The 20,892-nt window shown below is 37.7% G+C and overlaps 3 protein-coding genes across 3 annotated transcripts in view; 2 read left to right on the top strand and 1 right to left on the bottom strand.

The window, feature by feature from the left end:
• LOC134750990 (NADH dehydrogenase [ubiquinone] 1 beta subcomplex subunit 3) overlaps positions 1 to 20,892 on the top strand; it is a 519,415-nt gene that overhangs the window by 228,316 nt on the left and 270,207 nt on the right. The gene's annotated exons all lie outside the window — the stretch shown is intronic.
• Positions 1 to 20,892, bottom strand: part of LOC134751280 (uncharacterized) — a 223,096-nt gene that overhangs the window by 173,098 nt on the left and 29,106 nt on the right. Inside the window, exon 2 of the mRNA XM_063686664.1 lies at positions 526 to 620. The gene's annotated coding sequence lies outside the window, so the exon portion shown is untranslated. The remainder of the gene's footprint in view (positions 1 to 525; positions 621 to 20,892) is intronic.
• LOC134750904 (dual specificity protein kinase splB-like) lies at positions 5,138 to 6,939 on the top strand. Its single transcript, XM_063686142.1, has one exon. It carries the CDS (start codon positions 5,479 to 5,481, stop codon positions 6,610 to 6,612), a length of 1,134 nt encoding a protein of 377 aa, XP_063542212.1. The 5' UTR covers positions 5,138 to 5,478; the 3' UTR covers positions 6,613 to 6,939.

Here is a 20,892-nt window from a genome sequence, read left to right as displayed (position 1 = left end):
GCGACCATTTAGGTTCTAGGGTGTGAGGATGAACACAGCACAGCGAGCGGTGCGGTGATAGAAAGCGGCCGTTGGCATCATGTCAGACAATTCTTCAGAGCACAGCCCATTGTACAAGCGGTAGAACACACACATGTGTCGTCGACGATTCGTACAGAGTTACTGGACATGTTTATAGTACCACCGAACTGATCTGATGATGGACACAAGAGGAACTCTGTGACAAAGCAACGCAACCTAATTGTGTCTGAATTTGTTAAAATTGTCTCAACGAATATTAATTGCCTGCAAGGTACAGCCACTACAGCCAGTGATAAAAACTTGTATCAAAAATGAAATTTCTGACAACAAATTTATATAAAGTGTAATTCCAAAACGGACGTGTATGTCTGTGAAGTCTTCCAGTAAGTACATAAGCCATCCTGTCCAAGTAAGGTAGCCGGACGAGGCGAAGGCGAGGTCCAAATATACACGAGGCCAGTATGGCTATTTATTGCAATTAAAATGATTTTTTTATATACTTACGGTACGTGCGGGGATAGGGGACGGGTGGGGGTGAGGGTTGCGACGCAGGCGGGCCAGGGCGCTGAGCAGCCCGTCCGTGGTCACGGCGCCCTCATCTGCCAATAGAAACACAACTTTAAGTGCTAGTGATAATTTAGCCTGAACCTTCCTCAAGAATCACTCTATTTATAGGTGAAAACCGCATGAAAATCCGTTCAGTAGTTTTCGAGATTATCACAAACATACATACACACAAATAAGGTGTAATAATCATTAATAAAAATATGGTTGTAAAGTCGGTTTACGGACGATAATTTTACGTGATAACTTCATAAGAAAACATTGATGAAAAGGCCGTAACGTTACCACGGAGATCTGTCCACAACGTTACCATGGAGATCTGTCCACAACGTGACACTTTTTCGTGCATGCCACCGGTGTTCATCGATTTATAAGACGTTATCACGTCAAAAGTTAAAAACAAGAAACAAAGTTAAAATTGGAAACTTACAAGAAGAATAAATTAATAGTTTATAAATGCACGTAAAAACAAAAAAAAGTCCATTACGTGACCTTTCTCACAAGTGCATAACACTACTCTTCTTCTTCCACGCGTTATCCCGGCATTTTTGCCACGGCTCATGGGAGCCTGGGGTCCGCTTTGACAACTAATCCCAAGAATTGACGTAGGCACTAGTTCTTACGAAAGCGACTGCCATCAGAGGGGAAACTAGGCCTTATTGGGATTAGTCTGGTTTCCTTACGTGTTTTCCTTCACCGAAATGCAACTGGTAAATATCAAATGATATTTCGTACATAGCTTCCGAAAAACTCATTGGTACGAGCCGGGGTTTGAACCCGCGACCTTCGGATTGAAAGTCGCGCGCTCTTACCGCCAGGCCACTAGCGCGTACTAGTGCAAACACGACTATGATACGATATTCAATCATAGAATGCCAGTGCCTATCTTCCGGCTTCATCATAAGACCTTGAAACCTAATCGTGGTCAAAGTTCATTACAAGACTTTTCTAACATATCCAAACACAGCTATGATACGATGTTCCATCATGAAGTTCCAGTTCACATCTTCCGGCTCCATCATCAGATCAGTTCGACAGTACCATATTATTGGGATAGTCTCCATTTTCCCACATTATCCTAACTTAAGAATAGTTTTAAGTCCTGACATTCTAACTAAACTTGACTGCGCATACCTTTAGAGCGTTTAACTTTTAATTTTATTATTACCCATCAATTAATTGTCAAGATATTTTATATTTTATCATTCAATTATCAAATGCTTAGTCAATTTAATTTTAATGGATCTATCTTTTATACTTCATTTTATTTATTTTTTATTTTTATTGCATATGTTTTGTATGTTTTAATTATGGATCAATGTTATCTGGATTAAATGATTAAATTATTGTATTGTCATCAGAACTACATACAGCTGCCAATTTTCATGACGCTACGATCTTTGGAAGATGTTTATTACATAGTTACATACAGTACAGGTCGACCTAATCCCTTATGCACTGATGATTAGGCAAGTAAGTATGCTTTTATTTGTAAATAAATCAACATTGGATAATGTAACACGAAATCATATGTTTAATGAACTCTCCAATTACATAATTTGTAAGCGATCTCGTTTAATTATAACGATCATTATCTTAATGACATATATCGTTTTACGTGTTCATTATATTATAGGTATTTACAATACGTATTTTTTATATTTAAGGAAGATATTGACAGTTTAGGATAAAAGGCTATTTTAACCGACTTCAAAAAAGCTTAAATGATACTTAGCCTTGGAGTTTTTTTTTAAAGAGTACCTTATTTATTGAAAAAATAAATCAGAAACAAGAACAAAAAACCCAAGCTAAATCGATCGATCCGTTATCGAGATAAATAAAATTAATCTAAAAAAAAAAACCGACTGCGCCCGGGAAAAAATAAAATATTATCTCGTTTTATATGCGCTAGAGCAAACTGAGACGTTTGAAGTCGGGTCCAAGCTAAATAGTTACAATACTGGTTCTTTTGTTCTTGTATCAAACTATATCAGGGCACCGACTTCAAACGTATCAGTTTGCTAGCGCATATAAAACGAGATAATATTTTATTTTTTCCCGTTTGAAGTCGATTTTCCTTTTTTTTTAAAGATTAATTTTATTTATCCCGATAACGGATCGATCGATTTAGCTTGGGTTTTCTGTTCTTGTTTCAGATTTAGTTTTTCAATAAATAAGGTAATCTTTAAAAAAAACTCCAACGCTAAGTATCATTTTAAGATGTTATCACTACACCTTATAAAACAGTCCCCTGCCATGTCTGTCTGTATGTATGTTCGCGATAAACTCAAAAACACAACGGATTTTCATACGGTTTTCACCTATCAATAGAGTAATTCTTGAAAAAGGTTTAGCTAGGTGTATAATTTGTTAGGGTTTTGTGTAACCCGTGCGAAGCCGCTAGTTTTACGTAAAGGACGTTCAATCTGAACGTATAACATCAAAACATTGATTACTTCTAACACAAATATTTACTCATATTAATTAGAACACGAATGGACATATCAAACCAGACATCCTCCCCCTTTTTGTCAACATGCCGTCATGTCATATCGGAACATACTCGTATGTCGAAAACAATTCAGCGTGTTTAGATTGTACAGTCGCCATCAGATATATCTGAGCGGCCGAGGCGATCACAAATATCTGAACACGCCTCTACTGTCAAGGCGTTAGAGTGCGTGTTCACATATTATAGACAGTTTTAGCCCAACCGAATATTCGGTTCGGTATGAGCTAGCTGAACCGAATATTCGTATTTGGCAAAGTCCATATTCGGCCCATATCTAAAGCAAATGTTTACCAAATTTATACTAGATGGTGATGTTAATAAAGTCTACATTGCCGTAGCAAAGAAGTATAATTCGATACAAATGAAATGCTATGCGTCACCGATCAAGGCCGTATTAATCTGATTACATCATTATAATAATGGTTCATTTTGAATTGTTTATGCCTAAAAGTATTGAGACTCATAGAGATTATTAACCAGTAATATTTATAGTTTTTTGAATAATACAAAAGGTAATCACGGTCTATATCCCGGTCAATATAAGTCCAGTAATATTTATTCCAAACAAATATTGATTAATTGACCGAGTGTTAGCGAAGGTCTCCGTTTTAGCTTGGTCAAAAATGTTTTTGTGTGTCCGGATGTTTTCCTCTGCAGGTCGCATTTTTCAATCCAGTAGAGTTTCAGTTCAGTAGAGTCTATGGACCTTAAGACCATTGTGAATTGTGAGTTCGCTACGATAATGACAACGAAGCACCTAAGTATTTTTTATTTTTAAATTTTTAAGCTTATGTTATGAAGCTTATCGCGAGGTCCACAGCTCACAGAGCCACTTAATATAAGGCAAAAAATATTTATTATTATTATTATTATTTGTAATGCAGGCAGGCAGTTTAAACAACTGATAATGCCTGTATCCAGAGTCATAAACCAAGTTCTCAGTGTTGTGTTAATATTTGTACCTAAAATCGATGAGACTAGTTCTTGTTATATATCTATGATAAACAAATCAAAGATTAATTCATTATATAAGGTGAGTAGTCTACCTATAGTATTTTTCGTATATCGCACATTTCGCGTTTTAATAAATGTCATACCTACGTCATTTTTGAGTTATTGGAATTTTGATTTTATTTAAGTTACTCAAATTTCAATTTTAAATGACGTAATCGGTCGGGAGCCTGCCACTTAAGTGCTCGTGTCCCAAATTTGACAGTTAATGAAAATGACACTGCACGGCACCGAAGAGGTAACTTATGTGGTACATAGTTAACGTTGACACTTTAATTACCACTAGATTTGGTAACTTTAATCACAAAATGGAATAAAATAATTATGAAAATGCGATAATCTCATAAATATCCGCCCACAACTATCAGTTTACTCATTTTAAATCTGGATACCAGTTAAAATAGCCCCGAGAATCCAAACAGCATTGTATCATTTCATTGGTTTTATCGAATAAATTCTCTTTCAAATACTAACAGCATGTTAATTTATGTAAAATTCTCATGAATCGGAAATATTAACATATCTGTCCACGCGTCACCAATAACCGCAATGTGGTTTTCCTTCGGCAGCGATAAATTATTTTACCGCAATCATATCATAACAAGTGCATATGTAAGTATAATTAGGCGCTCAGTATCTAGGGTATATTTTCCTTTTAGCCTTTTAACCTTTTATAACTAGGAAATATTTTATAATTGGGTTATGCTTAGTGCGCAATGACAAATAAATAAACCATTTAAAGGAAACTCCACGCCCAAAAATGATCTATAACTTTTTGCTATGACAATTAACTACGTTGAGCGTGATCTCCAAACTTCAAACTTCAAATATGCTTTATTCAAGCAGGCCTAGCCACAAGCTCTACCAAAGCTTCCTATCATACGGTTTAGGTAATGATAATTATATTCAACAAACAACAAATATTTTTCGGAACTCTCTTCAACTCTGTTTAGTTCTGCAAAGTTGTGTCAGTTCTGCGTCCACTAATCACCGCACATCATTACTATTAGCCATCATGGTATGCGCGCGCAGTACCGGTCTGCGCTCCTGCGCGTGAGTTGTTTTATTGCAATACTCTACAACAACTAGTTTTAAAGACGCGCAGTGGAAAAAGCGGACGAACAAAAAGTGTACAGACTACTTTTAGTAAAGATGTTCATAAACAGTGCGAAGGGACTTATTAGTTAAGTGATTAAAAGTAAGTAACTTTTTGTTACTAAAATGTAAGTGAGCTCAAACAAAAAAATTTAAAAGTGGACTTAAAATTTGTCAAGAAACTTTTTATGTTTAGCAGTGAGACTATAAACTATTAAAACGTTTAGAAAAGTTATAATTATAGTTATGTGAACTATTTGATTGAAGAATTAACTATGTATTTTGTTATTTTAATTGTGCTAGTGTCCGTTTCTGCGAGAGATATTTCACAAAATTTTAATTATGAGCCTCGTCAAGAAAGATTTGAACGGCCATTATTCAATCCACCTGCACAAGCTAATCCTATGATTATGAACAGACATGAAAGTGACAACTATAATAGACAAAATGGTCACGTGAATTTAAACCAACATGAACAACTTCAAAGTGACAGCAATGTCAGGAGATGGGACGCAAATCCAAATGAAGATCATATTCATGAGAATCTAAATAACCAAAGGCAATTTCATGAAGCAAATAATAGAGAAATATTTTCTAATGAGAGACATAGAAACGAAAATCCAAATCATGGTATACCTTATGGGCAATTTGTACCAAATACCAGAGAATTTAGTTCTAATGATAGAAATGACAGAATATTCCAGGAGAGGAACCCAGGTCAGTCTCATGTAAATTTAAATGACCGTGAACCATTTAATAACAGAGGTTTAAGTGATAATTACAATAGTCAAGGACGCTCTCATGATAACACAGGAAGCGTGGATATAAACATGACTTTTGATAGACGGAGTAATCAAAATAGACGTGAACAAAGCAATTTGAACATACCACGTCAAAGTTTTAACATCAACAATGAGTACAGAGATGTCACTAATAATAGAAGTAGCAGTAGGAATAGTAATAGAGAAGAAAAATACAATCAAAATGTTTTGAATGCCCGTAGTCAACAAGATGAAATGACAATGGATGATTATAATAAAGAAACACAGAATAACCACAGTAGTTCTGGCAACCAAAGCAATAACGGGATAGTTCCGTTTATAAATAATCTAAGCAACAATACAAATCAAAACAGAAATAATCAGAATAAAAACAAAAATCACAGAAATTCTGGATTTAGACAAACAGATCAAAGACCGAAAACTGTAATAGAAAACGAAGTTACAGAGATCCCTTTGGGTAGCGAGGACAAAGAAAACATGACTATGGATAAAGATGAGTGGGTGTGGGGTATAGAGGAAACTACTACGATGTCCCCTGTGACTTTGGACGACAGAGCAGCGTTCAGTGGGGACCACTGTCCGACTGGCTATGCGAGATATAAGGGAATGTGTGTACCTGAAGATTAGATAGAAAACTATGTTTGTTTTGCCCATCTGCCTTATGATGGATGCCGTTATGCGCGTGTTAAAATAACTGTCACTGTTATTATCAAGTTGTCACAGCGACAAGTGTGACCATTTGGGTGGTTTTTCTAACTTTTCTGTACCCAATTTCTGAACATTAGTTACACAAAAATAAAACTACAATATTATTCGATTGTTTGTTATTTCTTGCACCAACTTTCAGTGTATCTGTTTGGCCCTATGGTTGGCTGGTGGAAAATTCCTTTTGGCAAGTCTGTTATTTGAAAACACTGTATATCTTGGTGCAATAAAGTTTGGTCTTTGGTCAAGCCCAAAACTACGTCGGAACCGGTATATACTCATTAAATATAATAAATAATTAAAATTTTACATAGTTGATAGATTACAAATGAATCAAGTTATGTACCCTGTACAGTCAGCAGCAATAGATGCTAAGCGGGCGAGGTGTTCAAAATGATCTTGACGCGACTTTATTGTTAAGAGAATAAGAGTTGCTGCTAACTGTACTGAAAAATCAATAAGGTGATACTAAATATACACACTATTAAAAGGTATTTTATGTAAGCTCCATACGGATAAGTGCGGCTGCGGTATAAGTGCGGCCGGCCTTCACATTTCCCGACCTTTCCCGTTAGTGTGGCCCCGGCATTATCCGTAGCCACGGCGCTTATCCGAAATAACCTTATCTTAAGTTTATTAATATTATATCGTTATTCGAAAGCTTATTGGAATTACATATTGTTAATGTTTTATGCAGTTTTTTTCCTTACTTGTACCTACTAAAGAAAAATGAAAACGGGCTGCTTTCTATATTTCTATGACATTTTCTATAGAATATAGAAATAGAAATAGTTCGGGCGTCAAATGAAACATCATAATGTCAGTACTGCGTAATGGAGTATCGAGACAAACCATTCTGGTTTAACGATGCTTTTTATCAATTATCATGTAAAACTTGTGATTTATCTCTAATAAATAAATAAAAAATAATTAAAATATCAAAAGAGGAAAACGGGACTACATTTGTATGAAGAAGCGGTAGTCCACTTTCCTCTTAAGTTTTAATATTCATCCAAGTACCAGACATATCATGATAATGACTTTGCGTGACATAATTAAAATTCAAGTAACGCTTGTGTGACGACAGAGAATAAAGTTAGGGGTGTCCCGCAGGGAGCTATATTAGGCCCCTAAGTCTTCGCATCAAAGAAAATGTCTCTCGAAATCAGTAAGTTAAATAGTATTTCGACATACAGTCAGTATCTTTAGACCAAGCTATGATATTTGGTATGCAGATAGTTTGAGGCTCGAGAAGGGACATATGATAAATAATAATAGATAAATAAATATTAAAAAAAAAAACATTAAATTATAGGGACATTCTTACACAAATTGACTAAGTCCCACGGTAAGCTCAAGAAGGCTTGTGTTGTGGGTACTCAGACAAGGATATATATGTAATAGTTATACAAATACTTATACATACAAATACTTAGATATGTACAGTCGCCATCAGATATATCAAAGCGGCCGAGGTGCTCACAAATATCTGAACACGCCTCTATTGTCAAGGCGTTAGAGTGCGTGTTCAGATGTTTTGAGCACCTCGGGCGCTCCGATATATTTGATGGCGACTGTACAGAAAACATTCATGACTCAGGAACAAATATCTGTGCTCATCACACAAATAAATGCCCTTAGGTACCGGGATTCGAACCCAGGACCATCGGCTTCACAGGCAGGGTCACTACCCACTAGGCCAGACCGGTCGTCAAATGTTTGATGATAGTTTTTATTAATCAACATCCTCCTCAGATGGAGTCGCAGGCAGAACCTAGTTAATAATAAACATATAAACTTAAATGCTGTCTCAAAAACAGGGGTGTTATATGTTTGACTCCAATGTATGTCTGTCTGTGGCATCGTAGCTCTCCAACGGATGGACTGATTTCGATGCGGTGATTTTCACGTAAAACTGAGCTTTCTTGCTACGTTCTTAGCTATGTTTGATAGAAATCGGTCCAGCAGTTTGAAGAGTATCAGCTTTTTTCCAAAATGATGTTAGGCATTTTTGGCACAAAATGGATTTATTTGGCATATAGCGTAGGGTTTTTTTAAATTTTTAATTTAATATCACATTTAAAACTCGCGTTTTGAACACATATTAAATCACATTCACAATTTATAAATTCGCGTTAGACCCCATTGTAAATGTGATTTAATTTAATAGTTAATAAAACTTGATTAAGTATTAGGTACCTACTGATTAGGCAAACAGTGCCTTTCGAGTCTAAAATAAAATCTAAGCTTAATTAAGACTCAAAAACACCACAGGAAAAAACAACTTTGTCGTCTTGTTGCACATACTAATTTGGGACACGTCAATATGTATTTTTCCTTATTATTTCCTTAACAAAACTAGTTCGTTGCAAATGCAATCTTTTGTTAATGCACTTCAAATAATTTATACGGAGGCAGCGAATGACAAATCTGTCTTAAACTGAAATAACAAAAGCTGCGATTCCACCAGAGATGTGCGAACATGCGTAGCGAGGGATGTATTTGTTCACCACTTAATTTACCTATCCTCGCTCAGCTCAGAATTTCCTATTTGTCTGTAATTCGCTACGCATCCTCGCACATCTCTGGTGGAAACGCAGCCTAAAGGGCATACTTTATCAACCCTTAGTCATATTTTGCATTGTTATTCTGATTGATTAGGTAAGGCATACTGAAGAACTTTTACTACGGAGCCAACCAAAGAGTATTGTAATAAAAAGGAGCCAACACTTAAATTGTCAAAAAAATGGACTTAAATAGTAGATTGTTAACCAAGGGATGAAATGTTGCCTTTCACCCGAGGTAAACACTCTACTTTTCATTTTGAATACGAGGAAAGTAAAATGCGTGTTTTTTTTTAACATGACTAAGTATACGTTTTTATAGTATTTCTTGAGGGAACTTTCAATTGACAATTTAGGCAAAAGTATCGTTATTTATGGTATGGGGAGTTAAATATCAAAAAGGAAATTGTATCCATTTACTTAAACCCAAATTTCAATAGCTTATCGTAAAAGAATTAAAAAAATCGTACTTGAAACGTGAAATGCTCTAGTGCAGAAACGTAGGTATAATTTTCTGCACAACTTTTTTAACAACAATGACCCTCTTTCAGAGAATGAGAAATGAAAAGTATTTTGTAGTCATTGTAAGACATCGATATCTAATCAGCCGAAATATATGGTAGTATTGGACCGAGCTATCTCGGTCGATAAAGTGACAAACTTCAAATTTCTATAAAATATGACATTTTTAATCTCCTTTTCGGCCTTTTTTTTGTTGCCCAGGAAAAATATTCGAAAGATTCCCCAGCGCATGGGGGAGACACTGAGGATATGTGAGATTCCTACGCACTAAAAAACCTGGGGTGTTCATCTCTCTGCCTTTGTGGTGGAGTCACGGGCACGCGGCGTCACTCATCCGCAACCCCACCAGCAGCTGCCCATTACGACCCATCACCGGGTGAATACTTGCCCGAAACCACATATAGGGCATGTCCGAACACTTAACATGCCTTCCAACCCGAGGACCTCTTTCTTATGGGTGACAGACGCCGCCCTCGTGTCTGCCACCCGGAGGTCGATGCTAAGGTGGCAAGCGTCTGTCGAGCGCAGCACGCCTGCGTCTCGTTCTAGGGCGGCGCATTGGGTCAGCCTCAGCATGGATTTCCCGCTCGCGCTCTGCTATCTTTTTCAGCCATTTTTCGGCCAGCACCATCTATGGTGTTCCGTGGGTCCCACTCGGTAACCATTTTGGCCCACCTTTCAGGGTGCATGCGACAACAGTCCCACTTAAGCTTAGCGGTCTTGACACCTTTATAACTCGAGTTCTGGAGCGCAGTTCCGTGTTTCTGATTATAATCAGTTCTGCGAACACCTAGTATACTGCGCTCCATCGCGCACTGGCAAAAAATAAAGCGAAATTTAATGAATTAATAAAAACAAGGTTTATAATATTGTGAACCTAAAATAAGGCATACTCTATAAATACGGAAGAGACGGTACAATGATCATCTCTCAGAGGTCATTCAAGACAATTCAACCATAACAACAAGCTCGGAGGGGCACGTTTTTACTAAGACTATGGAAATATACCAACTAAACTAAACTCACAATACATGAACCTTATTATAAAGCACACAAGGTCCATCGATAGTCAGTTATGAGTAATTGCACTGTAGTCTTGACAAAAAACAGCTGCTGGACGAACGTCAGAAGCATGTTTTATTTCACGAAGTTGGATGGTTTGTGTTTTGTTGCTTTTAGATAAAAACTTAATGGTACCTATTATGGTAATATTACGGTAAAGACCCGTTGTTAGTGAAAAATTAGCTTAATATTAGTATGACTCACGACAGTTTAGATTCGATTATATTCAAAACCATTTTACGCTTCTCCAACAAACTTACCGAACTGAATATTGTCTTCGGTTACCGCGATAGTTACTCATGAAATAAAACTATGAATGAAAATGGATTATATCGCGTATCAGTCACCCGTTGACCACGAACGCTGTAACGGCTTCGAAACCTCGGGATGTATTATAAATTCAATATACGGGATATAATCCGTTTTCATAGTTTTATTTTACCGAACTGAGTTATGTCTAATAATAAAATGTCAGTTCTTCTGAAACTGTATTATTTCACAGAGAATACTCGCAAATGGAATCCGACAATGTTCGCGAAACTTGGGTGTATTACTACTGGCAACTATGTTATAATTCCAGACAGATACGACATGGGCTACAGTGCAAGCGGACGCGGAAAAATATCCGAGATTAAAGGAAAAAGTTTATTAGGTTCTAATACAAAAGGTTGGCTGGAAGATATCCCTCAAAGGGATAAGTTCGCCTTTGTACTTATATTTAAGTCCCATTTTAGTGAATGTGTGAAAGTCGTGAAATGTTCACATCTGACACTTCCTAAAATCAGAACTTTCATATTTATAATATTAGTAATGAAATTGTCACTTTTCATAATTTCAAGCAATAATGTTATATTATCATGAATCATATGTTTATGCTAATAATATCATTTTTGTAGCAGCTTTTATCGCTGACTGTACTTTTTTACCACAGGCAACTAATACCAGTTAAGTTGCGTAGTTTCATCACAGAGTTCCTATGGCCACCTCCTGTAAACTGAAATAAATATCATATACGAACGAAAAAATGACCAAAGCCTCCAGTGTCCAGAGCTGGAATCGAACCAGCGTACCCCGTTTACCGGACAGGTGCCTGAACCGCTCGGCTATCGGCTATCGGATATTTATTTCAGTTTATAGTTTAAATAGTAGTGTGTCTACTTGAAAAACCACAAATTAAAATATTTTCATAGAAAATAATTTAATTTGTTCTTAGGGCCACCTCCTGTCTCTATCATCAGATCAGCTCGATGGTACCATAATATTGCATTGTCACACAACTTACATATGTATGCAAATTTCAGCTCAATCGGATATCGGGAAGTGGGTCAAATTTAGCTTCCAAGATTTGACCCATACTAACTAACAAACAGGGCAAGATAAATAAATGCTTGTAAAAATCGAGAATGTTTTGAAATCGGTTGGTGAATTTTCCTCTTATATATTGTCCCTAACCACGCAATGAAACATGGCGCGTTTGGGGCGCGCAGCACGTAACGCTCAACGCTCCGCTTGGTATCTTAAACCGTAAATAGCCTCAACAACCATGTTTTACAATCAGACAGAGACTGAAACTGAGTTACGTTATAAGTTGCAGTCGTAACAAGCTTAACGCTGTAGGTATTTTGCTGCAGATTTTTAGTATACATAATATTATTCACCACACCAGCATCGAAAGGCTCTCTTTGTATATCAAAAACTATTAAGAAAGTAGAATTTTATCCACATGTAAGGCGAAGTAATCTGATGCAAATTTTAAGTTATTTGCGCATGTTGGCTGATAGAATTGACTTTTAAATGATTGTTTTGAATGATAAATATTTAATAACGTTTGATGTTTTACAGTTGATATTTTTCATGCGTTGGTGTAGTGAAAATTTTTGTGTATCACTCGGTGGCAAAATTTGTTTAACCCTCGTGCCTTTAAACCCTCGCAACGCTTAAGATTCCACTTTTCGAACCACTCGCTAACTTTGCTCCCCTGTAAAACAAATAACTAATAACTGTCACTGGGTGGGCACGATATTTTGCAAAAATCATTTCTGTTTATGTGCGCACTACAGAGTCCGTATACGCGTGCGTTATTTATTAGGTTACCTTGGGGAGTCAGTAGGGTGGTGCAAAAATCCTTAGGGAGATCTGGCGTTTTAAGGTTATAAACTGTATGGAAATGACACCTGTCGCCATACCCTTCGTGTTTGAAAAAGACTAATATATATTTATAAATCCTAAATTACATAAAAAACATTCGTAACTCAAGAAACTGTGATTAAACGATCAAATAAATACCCTTGCCGGGATTCGAACCCAGGACCTCCAACTTCGTTGGCGGAATTCGGCGGTGTCGAGCAATGAGACATTTAAGCTGTAGGGACAAATGCACATCACATTCCTCGTTGTCAACTCGGTGCATTCGCAGCTTTTGCTAACCTGAGAGAGGTTAGCAAACCACCAAATCACCAGAATCCCAATTTACCTGCAAAAAAGAAAATTATCTCATTAATTGACCGAGCTTTGGCGAAGTCTCCGGTTTCAACTTGGGCAAAAATCCTATGCTCTCGTATGTTCGGATGTACTCCTCTGCAGGGGCCCGTTTCTCAAAAGCTTGTAACTTGTAATACAAGTGGAAGTCTCTTTTTGACAGCTTTTGTTAGAAAGGGACTTCCACTTGTATTACAAGCTACAAGCTTTTGATAAGCGGGCCCCAGGTCACATTTCTCAGCCGATTCTTATGAAATTATGTGAGCAGGTTCGGTAATTAGATATATTTTTTCTGTCGTTTGGTTTTTTGAAAGGTTCAAAATGGTGGAAATTGGCATAACAAACTAAAACACTTTAGGGTCTATGGCACTTAGAGCCGGTACAGACGGACTGCAACCCGAATACAATTTGTATAGGAACTGCACGCCAACTGAATGAATCAATGTTTTGTGTTATTTTTTGTGCTAATAAATATTTCTTATTCTTATTCTTAACTGCACGCTAACTGCAACGTCGGCGTGCAGTTCCCATACAAGTTGCAGTCGAGCTGCAGTCCGTCTGTACCGGCTCTTACGCAGCGTCTTACGTAAGCGAACATCTTTTTTTTTATCTACATATTTAAAAGGAGCCTTTATCACTGAGACATGTCGGCTCCGTTGGGCCTCTACATTACAGTTTCAATAAGTTCTAGTACTCGTATATATCAAAAGAACTGTACACGAATTTCCCAGTTTTAGACAGGGGTTCCGCCAATATCGAGTGAAAAACCGCAATATCAGTTAATGCATAACCCCTAGCTTCAAATAGTTGCGCCCTCTTGTCTCGAGTCCGAACACATTCCATTAGGAAGTGCTGTACATCCTCGACAGAGTCATAAATATCGCAGTTGGGCGACTCTGCTTTCCTCATCAGATGAGCAAACATATTCAATGGAATGTTACCGGACCGAAGCCTGTGAGCACGTACAATTTTCGCCCGGTTTAAGTCAGCGACTTCCCACCAGAGTATCCGAGGAGGCTCACATTGAATGGTCTTGTACCAGATTCCTTTCTCTTGCGATCTTTCATCAAAGAACTCCTTCCAGCGACCAAAGATTTTACCTTTACACTGTGCGACTATTTCTGAGAAGTCTGGAGCGACATCAATCTCAGTTCCCTCAGAAGCAGCCGCTGCCGCCAACCGGTCAGCCTCCTCGTTTCCCACCAAACCGATATGTGACGGAACCCACTGTATTTTCAAACACCTTCCGCTATTTCGGAGCTTAGAGATTTGCATTAAGATTTTGTACGCCAGTAAAAAGCACCGTTCGCGTTCGAATTTTTTTTAAGCTTAATTTGGAGTCTACAGGTGAGCCACTAGTTACATAAATTGGAAAGTTGTTTTCTTTTTCTTTTAAAGATTATGAATTGTAATAAAACTATGAAAACGGATTATATCGCGTATATTGAATTTATAATACATCCCGACGTTTCGAACTCTTTACAGCGTTCGTGGTCAACGGGTGACTGAGGAAAAATTACAAAATGCAAAAATACCCACATACTAAAATAATGAACAATCATAGACTACAAACTTTAAGGCTGGTTGTACATGCAAAATCGGTTCATAAGGCTAGTTATACACTATAATTATTTTTCAAGTAAAGATATATATATATACGCGATAAAAAACTATGCCGGCTCCAACCCTACACCACGGACCCGAGAAGATTTAATTCCCTCCTAAATTGTAGGAGGGTATCCCAATATGGGACCGGCAACAAACTCGGCGGGACACATCTTTTCAAACCATCAGAATGTCCAGCATCATCCAACACTACGGTCTCACAGTCTATGTCTCGCTTGCTCCTTTATCAGGTGGACTACAGGATCCCAAGCTGGTGGTAGAGAAAAGCCATCTTCCCTATTAAAGTTTGGATATTTCTTAATCTCAATGGCCTCGCGCAGCATTCTGGGTATGTAACGCTTCTCCTTGGCAAGAACCAGAGGCTTATCAAACTTGATTGAGTGATTGGCTTTATCCATGACATGCTCACAGACAGCAGACCTAGGTCGACGGTGCTTGACATCAGCTATGTGTTCCTTCACCCGAGTGGAAATGCTCCGTTTCGTCTGCCCGACATATGATAGGCCACACTCACAGTCCAGCCTGTACACTCCTGCAGTCTGTAGAGGGGTATTGCATTTTACAGGCCTCAGGAATTGTGACATCTTCTTCATTGGCTTGAAATATGTTTTTATAGAAGCACGCTTCAAGATGTGGCTGATCCTGTCCGTGACCCCCCTGACAAAAGGCAGAATGGCAGGCCTGCGCTCAACTGTGGGGATCTTAATGTGGGACCTCTGGTTGACCCGCGGTATCCTGAGCTCGTTTGCCTGGAGCGCGCGCCTGGCATGCTGGAGCTCCGCGGCCAGATGCTGGTCATCACATATCCTCTGGGCTCTCTGAAACAAAGATTTGCCTACTGTAACAAGTTGACTGGGATGGTGATGCGATTTGCCATTTAAGTACCTATCAGTATGAGTAGGTTTCCTATACACAGTGCGACCTAGGGTGTTATCAGGATTTCTTTTTACCAATACATCTAAGAAGGGGAGAGAACAGTCTTTTTCCAACTCCATAGTAAATTTTATTTTGCTATGGATGGAATTTAGGTGATCCAAGAAAGTTGAAACACTACTTTTTGGAAGTATAGTAAAAGTGTCATCTACGTATCTTTTAAATATCTTCGGTCGCACAGGAGCCAATGAGAGTGCCCTCTCCTCGAAGTCCTCCATAAAGATGTCAGCGACTACTGGAGACACCGGAGACCCCATGGCCACGCCGTCGACTTGAAGGTAGAATTCACCATTCCATAGCAAGTAGCCAGATGTAAGGCAATGTTCCAACAGCTTATTCCTCTGACATGTTCTGCTCACATAACCTCTTCTTGACAATTTCAATGCAGTCTTGTACCGGTAGGCTTGTAAATAGCGACTGGACGTCAAAACTGACCATGATCTCATCATCAGTCAATGTTAGGTCTTTAATCTCACCGATGAAATGGTAAGAATCCTTTGTATGCGTGCTAGTGTTACCACGTAATGCTGAGAGGGCTCCCGCGAGGTACTGAGCCAATTTATATGTGGGAGCATCTATCTGGCTCACTATGGGACGTAGTGGGGCACTAGGTTTGTGTATTTTTGGCAACCCATACAACTTTGGAGGCACGGGGCAGTCAGGAACTAAACTTGCAACATTCAGATCAAGGCTGTCCGAGTAATCACTAATTAGTTCTTTAGTGGTTTTCAATACTTTCATAGTCGGGTCCGTCTTTACATGTTTGTAGGTTGTAGTATCCGCTAATAATTCCCTAATTTTCTGGTTATAATCTGAAGTATTAAGTACAACCGTCGCATTTCCCTTATCCGCTCGAAGAATAGTAAGGTCTGGATCATCGCGTAACGTTTTCAACGCGGCACATTTCGGCAGACGAAACGGAGCATTTCCACTCGGGTGAAGGAACACATAGCTGATGTCAAGCACCGTCGACCTAGGTCTGCTGTCTGTGAGCATGTCATGGATAAAGCCAATCACTCAATCAAGTTTGATAAGCCTCTGGTTCTTGCCAAGGAGAAGCGTTACATACCCAGAATGCTGCGCGAGGCCATTGAGATTAAGAAATATCCAAACTTTAATAGGGAAGATGGCTTTTCTCTACCACCAGCTTGGGATCCTGTAGTCCACCTGATAAAGGAGCAAGCGAGACATAGACTGTGAGACCGTAGTGTTGGATGATGCTGGACATTCTGATGGTTTGAAAAGATGTGTCCCGCCGAGTTTGTTGCCGGTCCCATATTGGGATACCCTCCTACAATTTAGGAGGGAATTAAATCTTCTCGGGTCCGTGGTGTAGGGTTGGAGCCAGCATAGTTTTTTATCGCGTATATATATATATCTTTACTTGAAAAATAATTATAGTGTATAACTAGCCTTATGAACCGATTTTGCATGTACAACCAGCCTTAAAGTTTGTAGTCTATGATTGTTCATTATTTTAGTATGTGGGTATTTTTGCATTTTGTAATTTTTCCTCAGTCACCCGTTGACCACGAACGCTGTAAAGAGTTCGAAACGTCGGGATGTATTATAAATTCAATATACGCGATATAATCCGTTTTCATAGTTTTATTTCATGAGTAACTATCGCGGTAACCGAAGACAATATTATTATGAATTGTAATATGTCGGCGGCCGATCGTAAAGTTCCTGTGTAATATTTTGACGGTAGTCACAATAAGTCAATAGATAGTTATGATAGGTTCGTTAGGTTGCTATAGATGCCCGAAGGACAAGCTGTTTAGAAAGAGGTGCCCCGCGCAGCGGGGGTCCGTCGACTCAGGGACCGAGACAATGATTTTCACGATTCACGATATGCCTAGGAATTTCATGATCTGCCTGATATAGACATTTGTCCCTCTTCTTTTATTTGTCAATGGCGCTCACCTATATGGCAAACTGTACATGGCTCTACATACTTTTGGCTGGTTTTTGCAACACAAATAGATTTCAATTCATCCATAAGTTTGCGAGATAAATCCTCAAAGCAGACAGAGCGTTAAACCTTTGATTCACGAGAAACACTAGGGATTGAAATACTATTTGAAAAATGTTCGACACAAAGGTTTTATCGACCTAGCTACATACGTCCATGGGGAATTCCGATGTGAGCTTAGATTTTTAGAATGGAATTGGTAAAATAAAAATAGGTTTTTGAAAAAGTTATTGCTTAATGTCAAATTACATGTTATATATATCAGTGTCGTTTTAAAATGAGAGCTTAACTTAGATTGTATGGCGGCGGTTAGGTTCGTGTGACTATTGAGAGGACTATGATTTGTTTAAAAGTGGAAAAATTACTGCCTTGGGTGAGACTTGAACTCACGGCCTCTGGTGAGTTCAAGTCTCACCCAAGGCAGTAATTTTTCCACTTTTAAATTTATTCTAAGCTTAATAGCATCGATCGCAGACGTTTCTGCTTGTTAAAAATTAATTTATGATTTGTTTATTTTACAAAATAATACCTAATTATTTTTGAAATAAAACTGAAAACGGATAATATCGCGTATATTGAATTTATAATACATCCCGACGTTTCGTACCCTTTACAGCGTTCGTGGTCAACGAGTGACTGAGGAAAAGCTACAAAGTGCAAAATACCTACATACAAAAATAATGAACCATCATAAACTATAAACTTTAAGGCTGGTTGTACATGCAAAAACCGGTTCATAGTTTTATTTCATGAGTAACTATCGCGGTAACCGAAGACAAAATTACCTAATTATTTTGTCAAAAATATATTTTCATACAATTTTTTTATCGCTGACTGTACTTTACTAAGGTTGGTAAGGTTGACTGGTAGAGAATGCCTTATGGCATTAAGTCCGCCTTTTGTACTGTAAGGTTTTCTTTTGTGCAATAAAGATTAAATAAACAGGCAATTAATATTCATCAAGACGATTTTAACAAACCCAAACACGATTAGGTTGCGTCGGGTTATCAGGTTATCACAGAGTTCCTCTGGCCACCTCCTGTGTCCATCATTAGATACCATAATCCAGTATTATGACCTGATCCTGTATCCTGATTGGAAATTCGATGAATTCCTTGAAAGGGGTTATTCCTTAGCACATTTGCGTCAAAACTCTTTGGTTTTAAAGTTATTTGAGTATTTAGTTTTTTGTACAAAAAACGCTTAAAAGTGGCAGTTGTGAAAAATACTACTTAAATTCTAAATAAAAGAAGCATTTGCCTAATAGCCAATTAACCCTATAGGTATTGCATTGTCACCCTACATACAAGTCATCTGTATATGTATATGTACAAGTTACATCTCAATCTAATAATGAGAAGTGGGTCTAATGTAGGTAGCTTGCAAGATTTGATTCAAAGATTCAAAGATTTATTTGTTCAACATAGGTAAGTTACAAGATGTTAAATACATATTTCAGTATCACTATGTCGTGCCTATTGGCATACAAATTCAATAAAAATACACGCTAATCATAATATCACAGAAAACAATAATAGTCAAAACAGGGTTATGTCATGCAGTAAATCTTAATTAGGTAATTCAGTCAAAAATTCTATAATAGAGTAATATGCTTTCTCGGTAAGAAAAGCTTTTAGGTTTTTTTTAAAAACATTATTCTTGTTTTTACATGCAATTATATTCGCCGGTAACTTGTTATATATTTTGTGAGCCATTCCAAGTATACTTTTTTGTAGAAGTGCCGTTTTATTTGGTACTTTTTGCATAGACTTTAGTTTGTTTTGAAGGCGAACGCTTTTAAACTTACTAAATAGGCTGTGGTTTGTATTTACAAAATTGGCCATTTCGTATATATACAAACATGGCAATGTAAGAATTTTGAGACTCTTGAAAAATGGTTTACATGGCTCACTTTCTTGGACACCGCAAATTGTTCGTATGCATTTCTTCTGAGCCTTAAATACAAATTCTTTATTGGTGGAGTTTCCCCAAAAAAGGATAAGCCAAGGGCTTTGACCCAAACAAATAAACAGGATAAGCCAAGGGCTTTCCTGTTTACAAAATTATACGGCGCCTAAGTATTTGTATTAGCAAATTGACTTATTAGATGTCAATTTGCTAATACAAATGTATTAGAGTTAGACCAAGACAAGCCTTCAACGATTTTTGATGGCACACGCAGTGCGTTATTTTAAATGTCAAACTCAAGGAGACTGTATAAAGGAGCCAAATCTCTATGTATGAAAAGTGTCCATCAAAAAACAGTAATTAGGCGGCGCCACCATACACCGAAATACTACTAAAAACAACCTACGTAATTTGGTCGGGTTATTTGTTGCATTATATGGTTCATGTTATACTCATGTCCCAGAGCCTAACTAGCGCCACCGGAGAGATTAGGAACTATTATTTAAAGCTTAACGCGGTCACTTTTACAACAATTCTGCCATAAGAGATTGCGATCCATTCTATACCATCCATAGTCAAACTTCTATAAAATCATGACATATAAATAACACATGCACTGCGTGTGCTGTCAAAGTCGTTGAAGGTTCTCTTTGTCTAACTTTACTAACAAAATTCTCTATTCTATTGGCTATACGCGTATAGTGTCACTCGTCTAGCCGCTATCAATCACATTTGTAACTTGACAGTTGACAACTTGACCCATGTCAAGTTGGGGCCCTCGATCGAACGCATGAGTAAACGCTGTGTATCTTCATGCTGGACGTAAGTTGTGGATTTTGAACGCATCATAGAAGGTTTATGAATGGTTTATGGTATGTGTGGCTTTATGAATTTTATTACATAAGATATATATGTAGAACATGCGACGGCTGGAATGGTGACATTTCCGTGGTAGGGCGTAAAATATTAAACTTAAGATACGCTGACGACACCACCCTTCTGGCAGCCAGCGAAGCAGAGATGGACTGTCTTTTAAATTCAATTTAATTCAATGTTTTATTGATAAAAATACATTTTACACGTCAAATTTAGAGATACATATACAGTTTTATATTATTAAGTTAGTAAGGTACA

This window comes from Cydia strobilella, chromosome 21 (assembly GCF_947568885.1).
Source record: "Cydia strobilella chromosome 21, ilCydStro3.1, whole genome shotgun sequence".
Lineage (NCBI taxonomy): Eukaryota > Metazoa > Arthropoda > Insecta > Lepidoptera > Tortricidae > Cydia > Cydia strobilella.
This window is presented reverse-complemented; position numbering and strand designations above follow the sequence as displayed.

Bases quoted from the DNA above. Each gene is read 5' to 3' on its own strand.
- LOC134750904 (XM_063686142.1), top strand. From the start codon at position 5,479: ATGTATTTTGTTATTTTAATTGTGCTAGTGTCCGTTTCTGCGAGAGAT.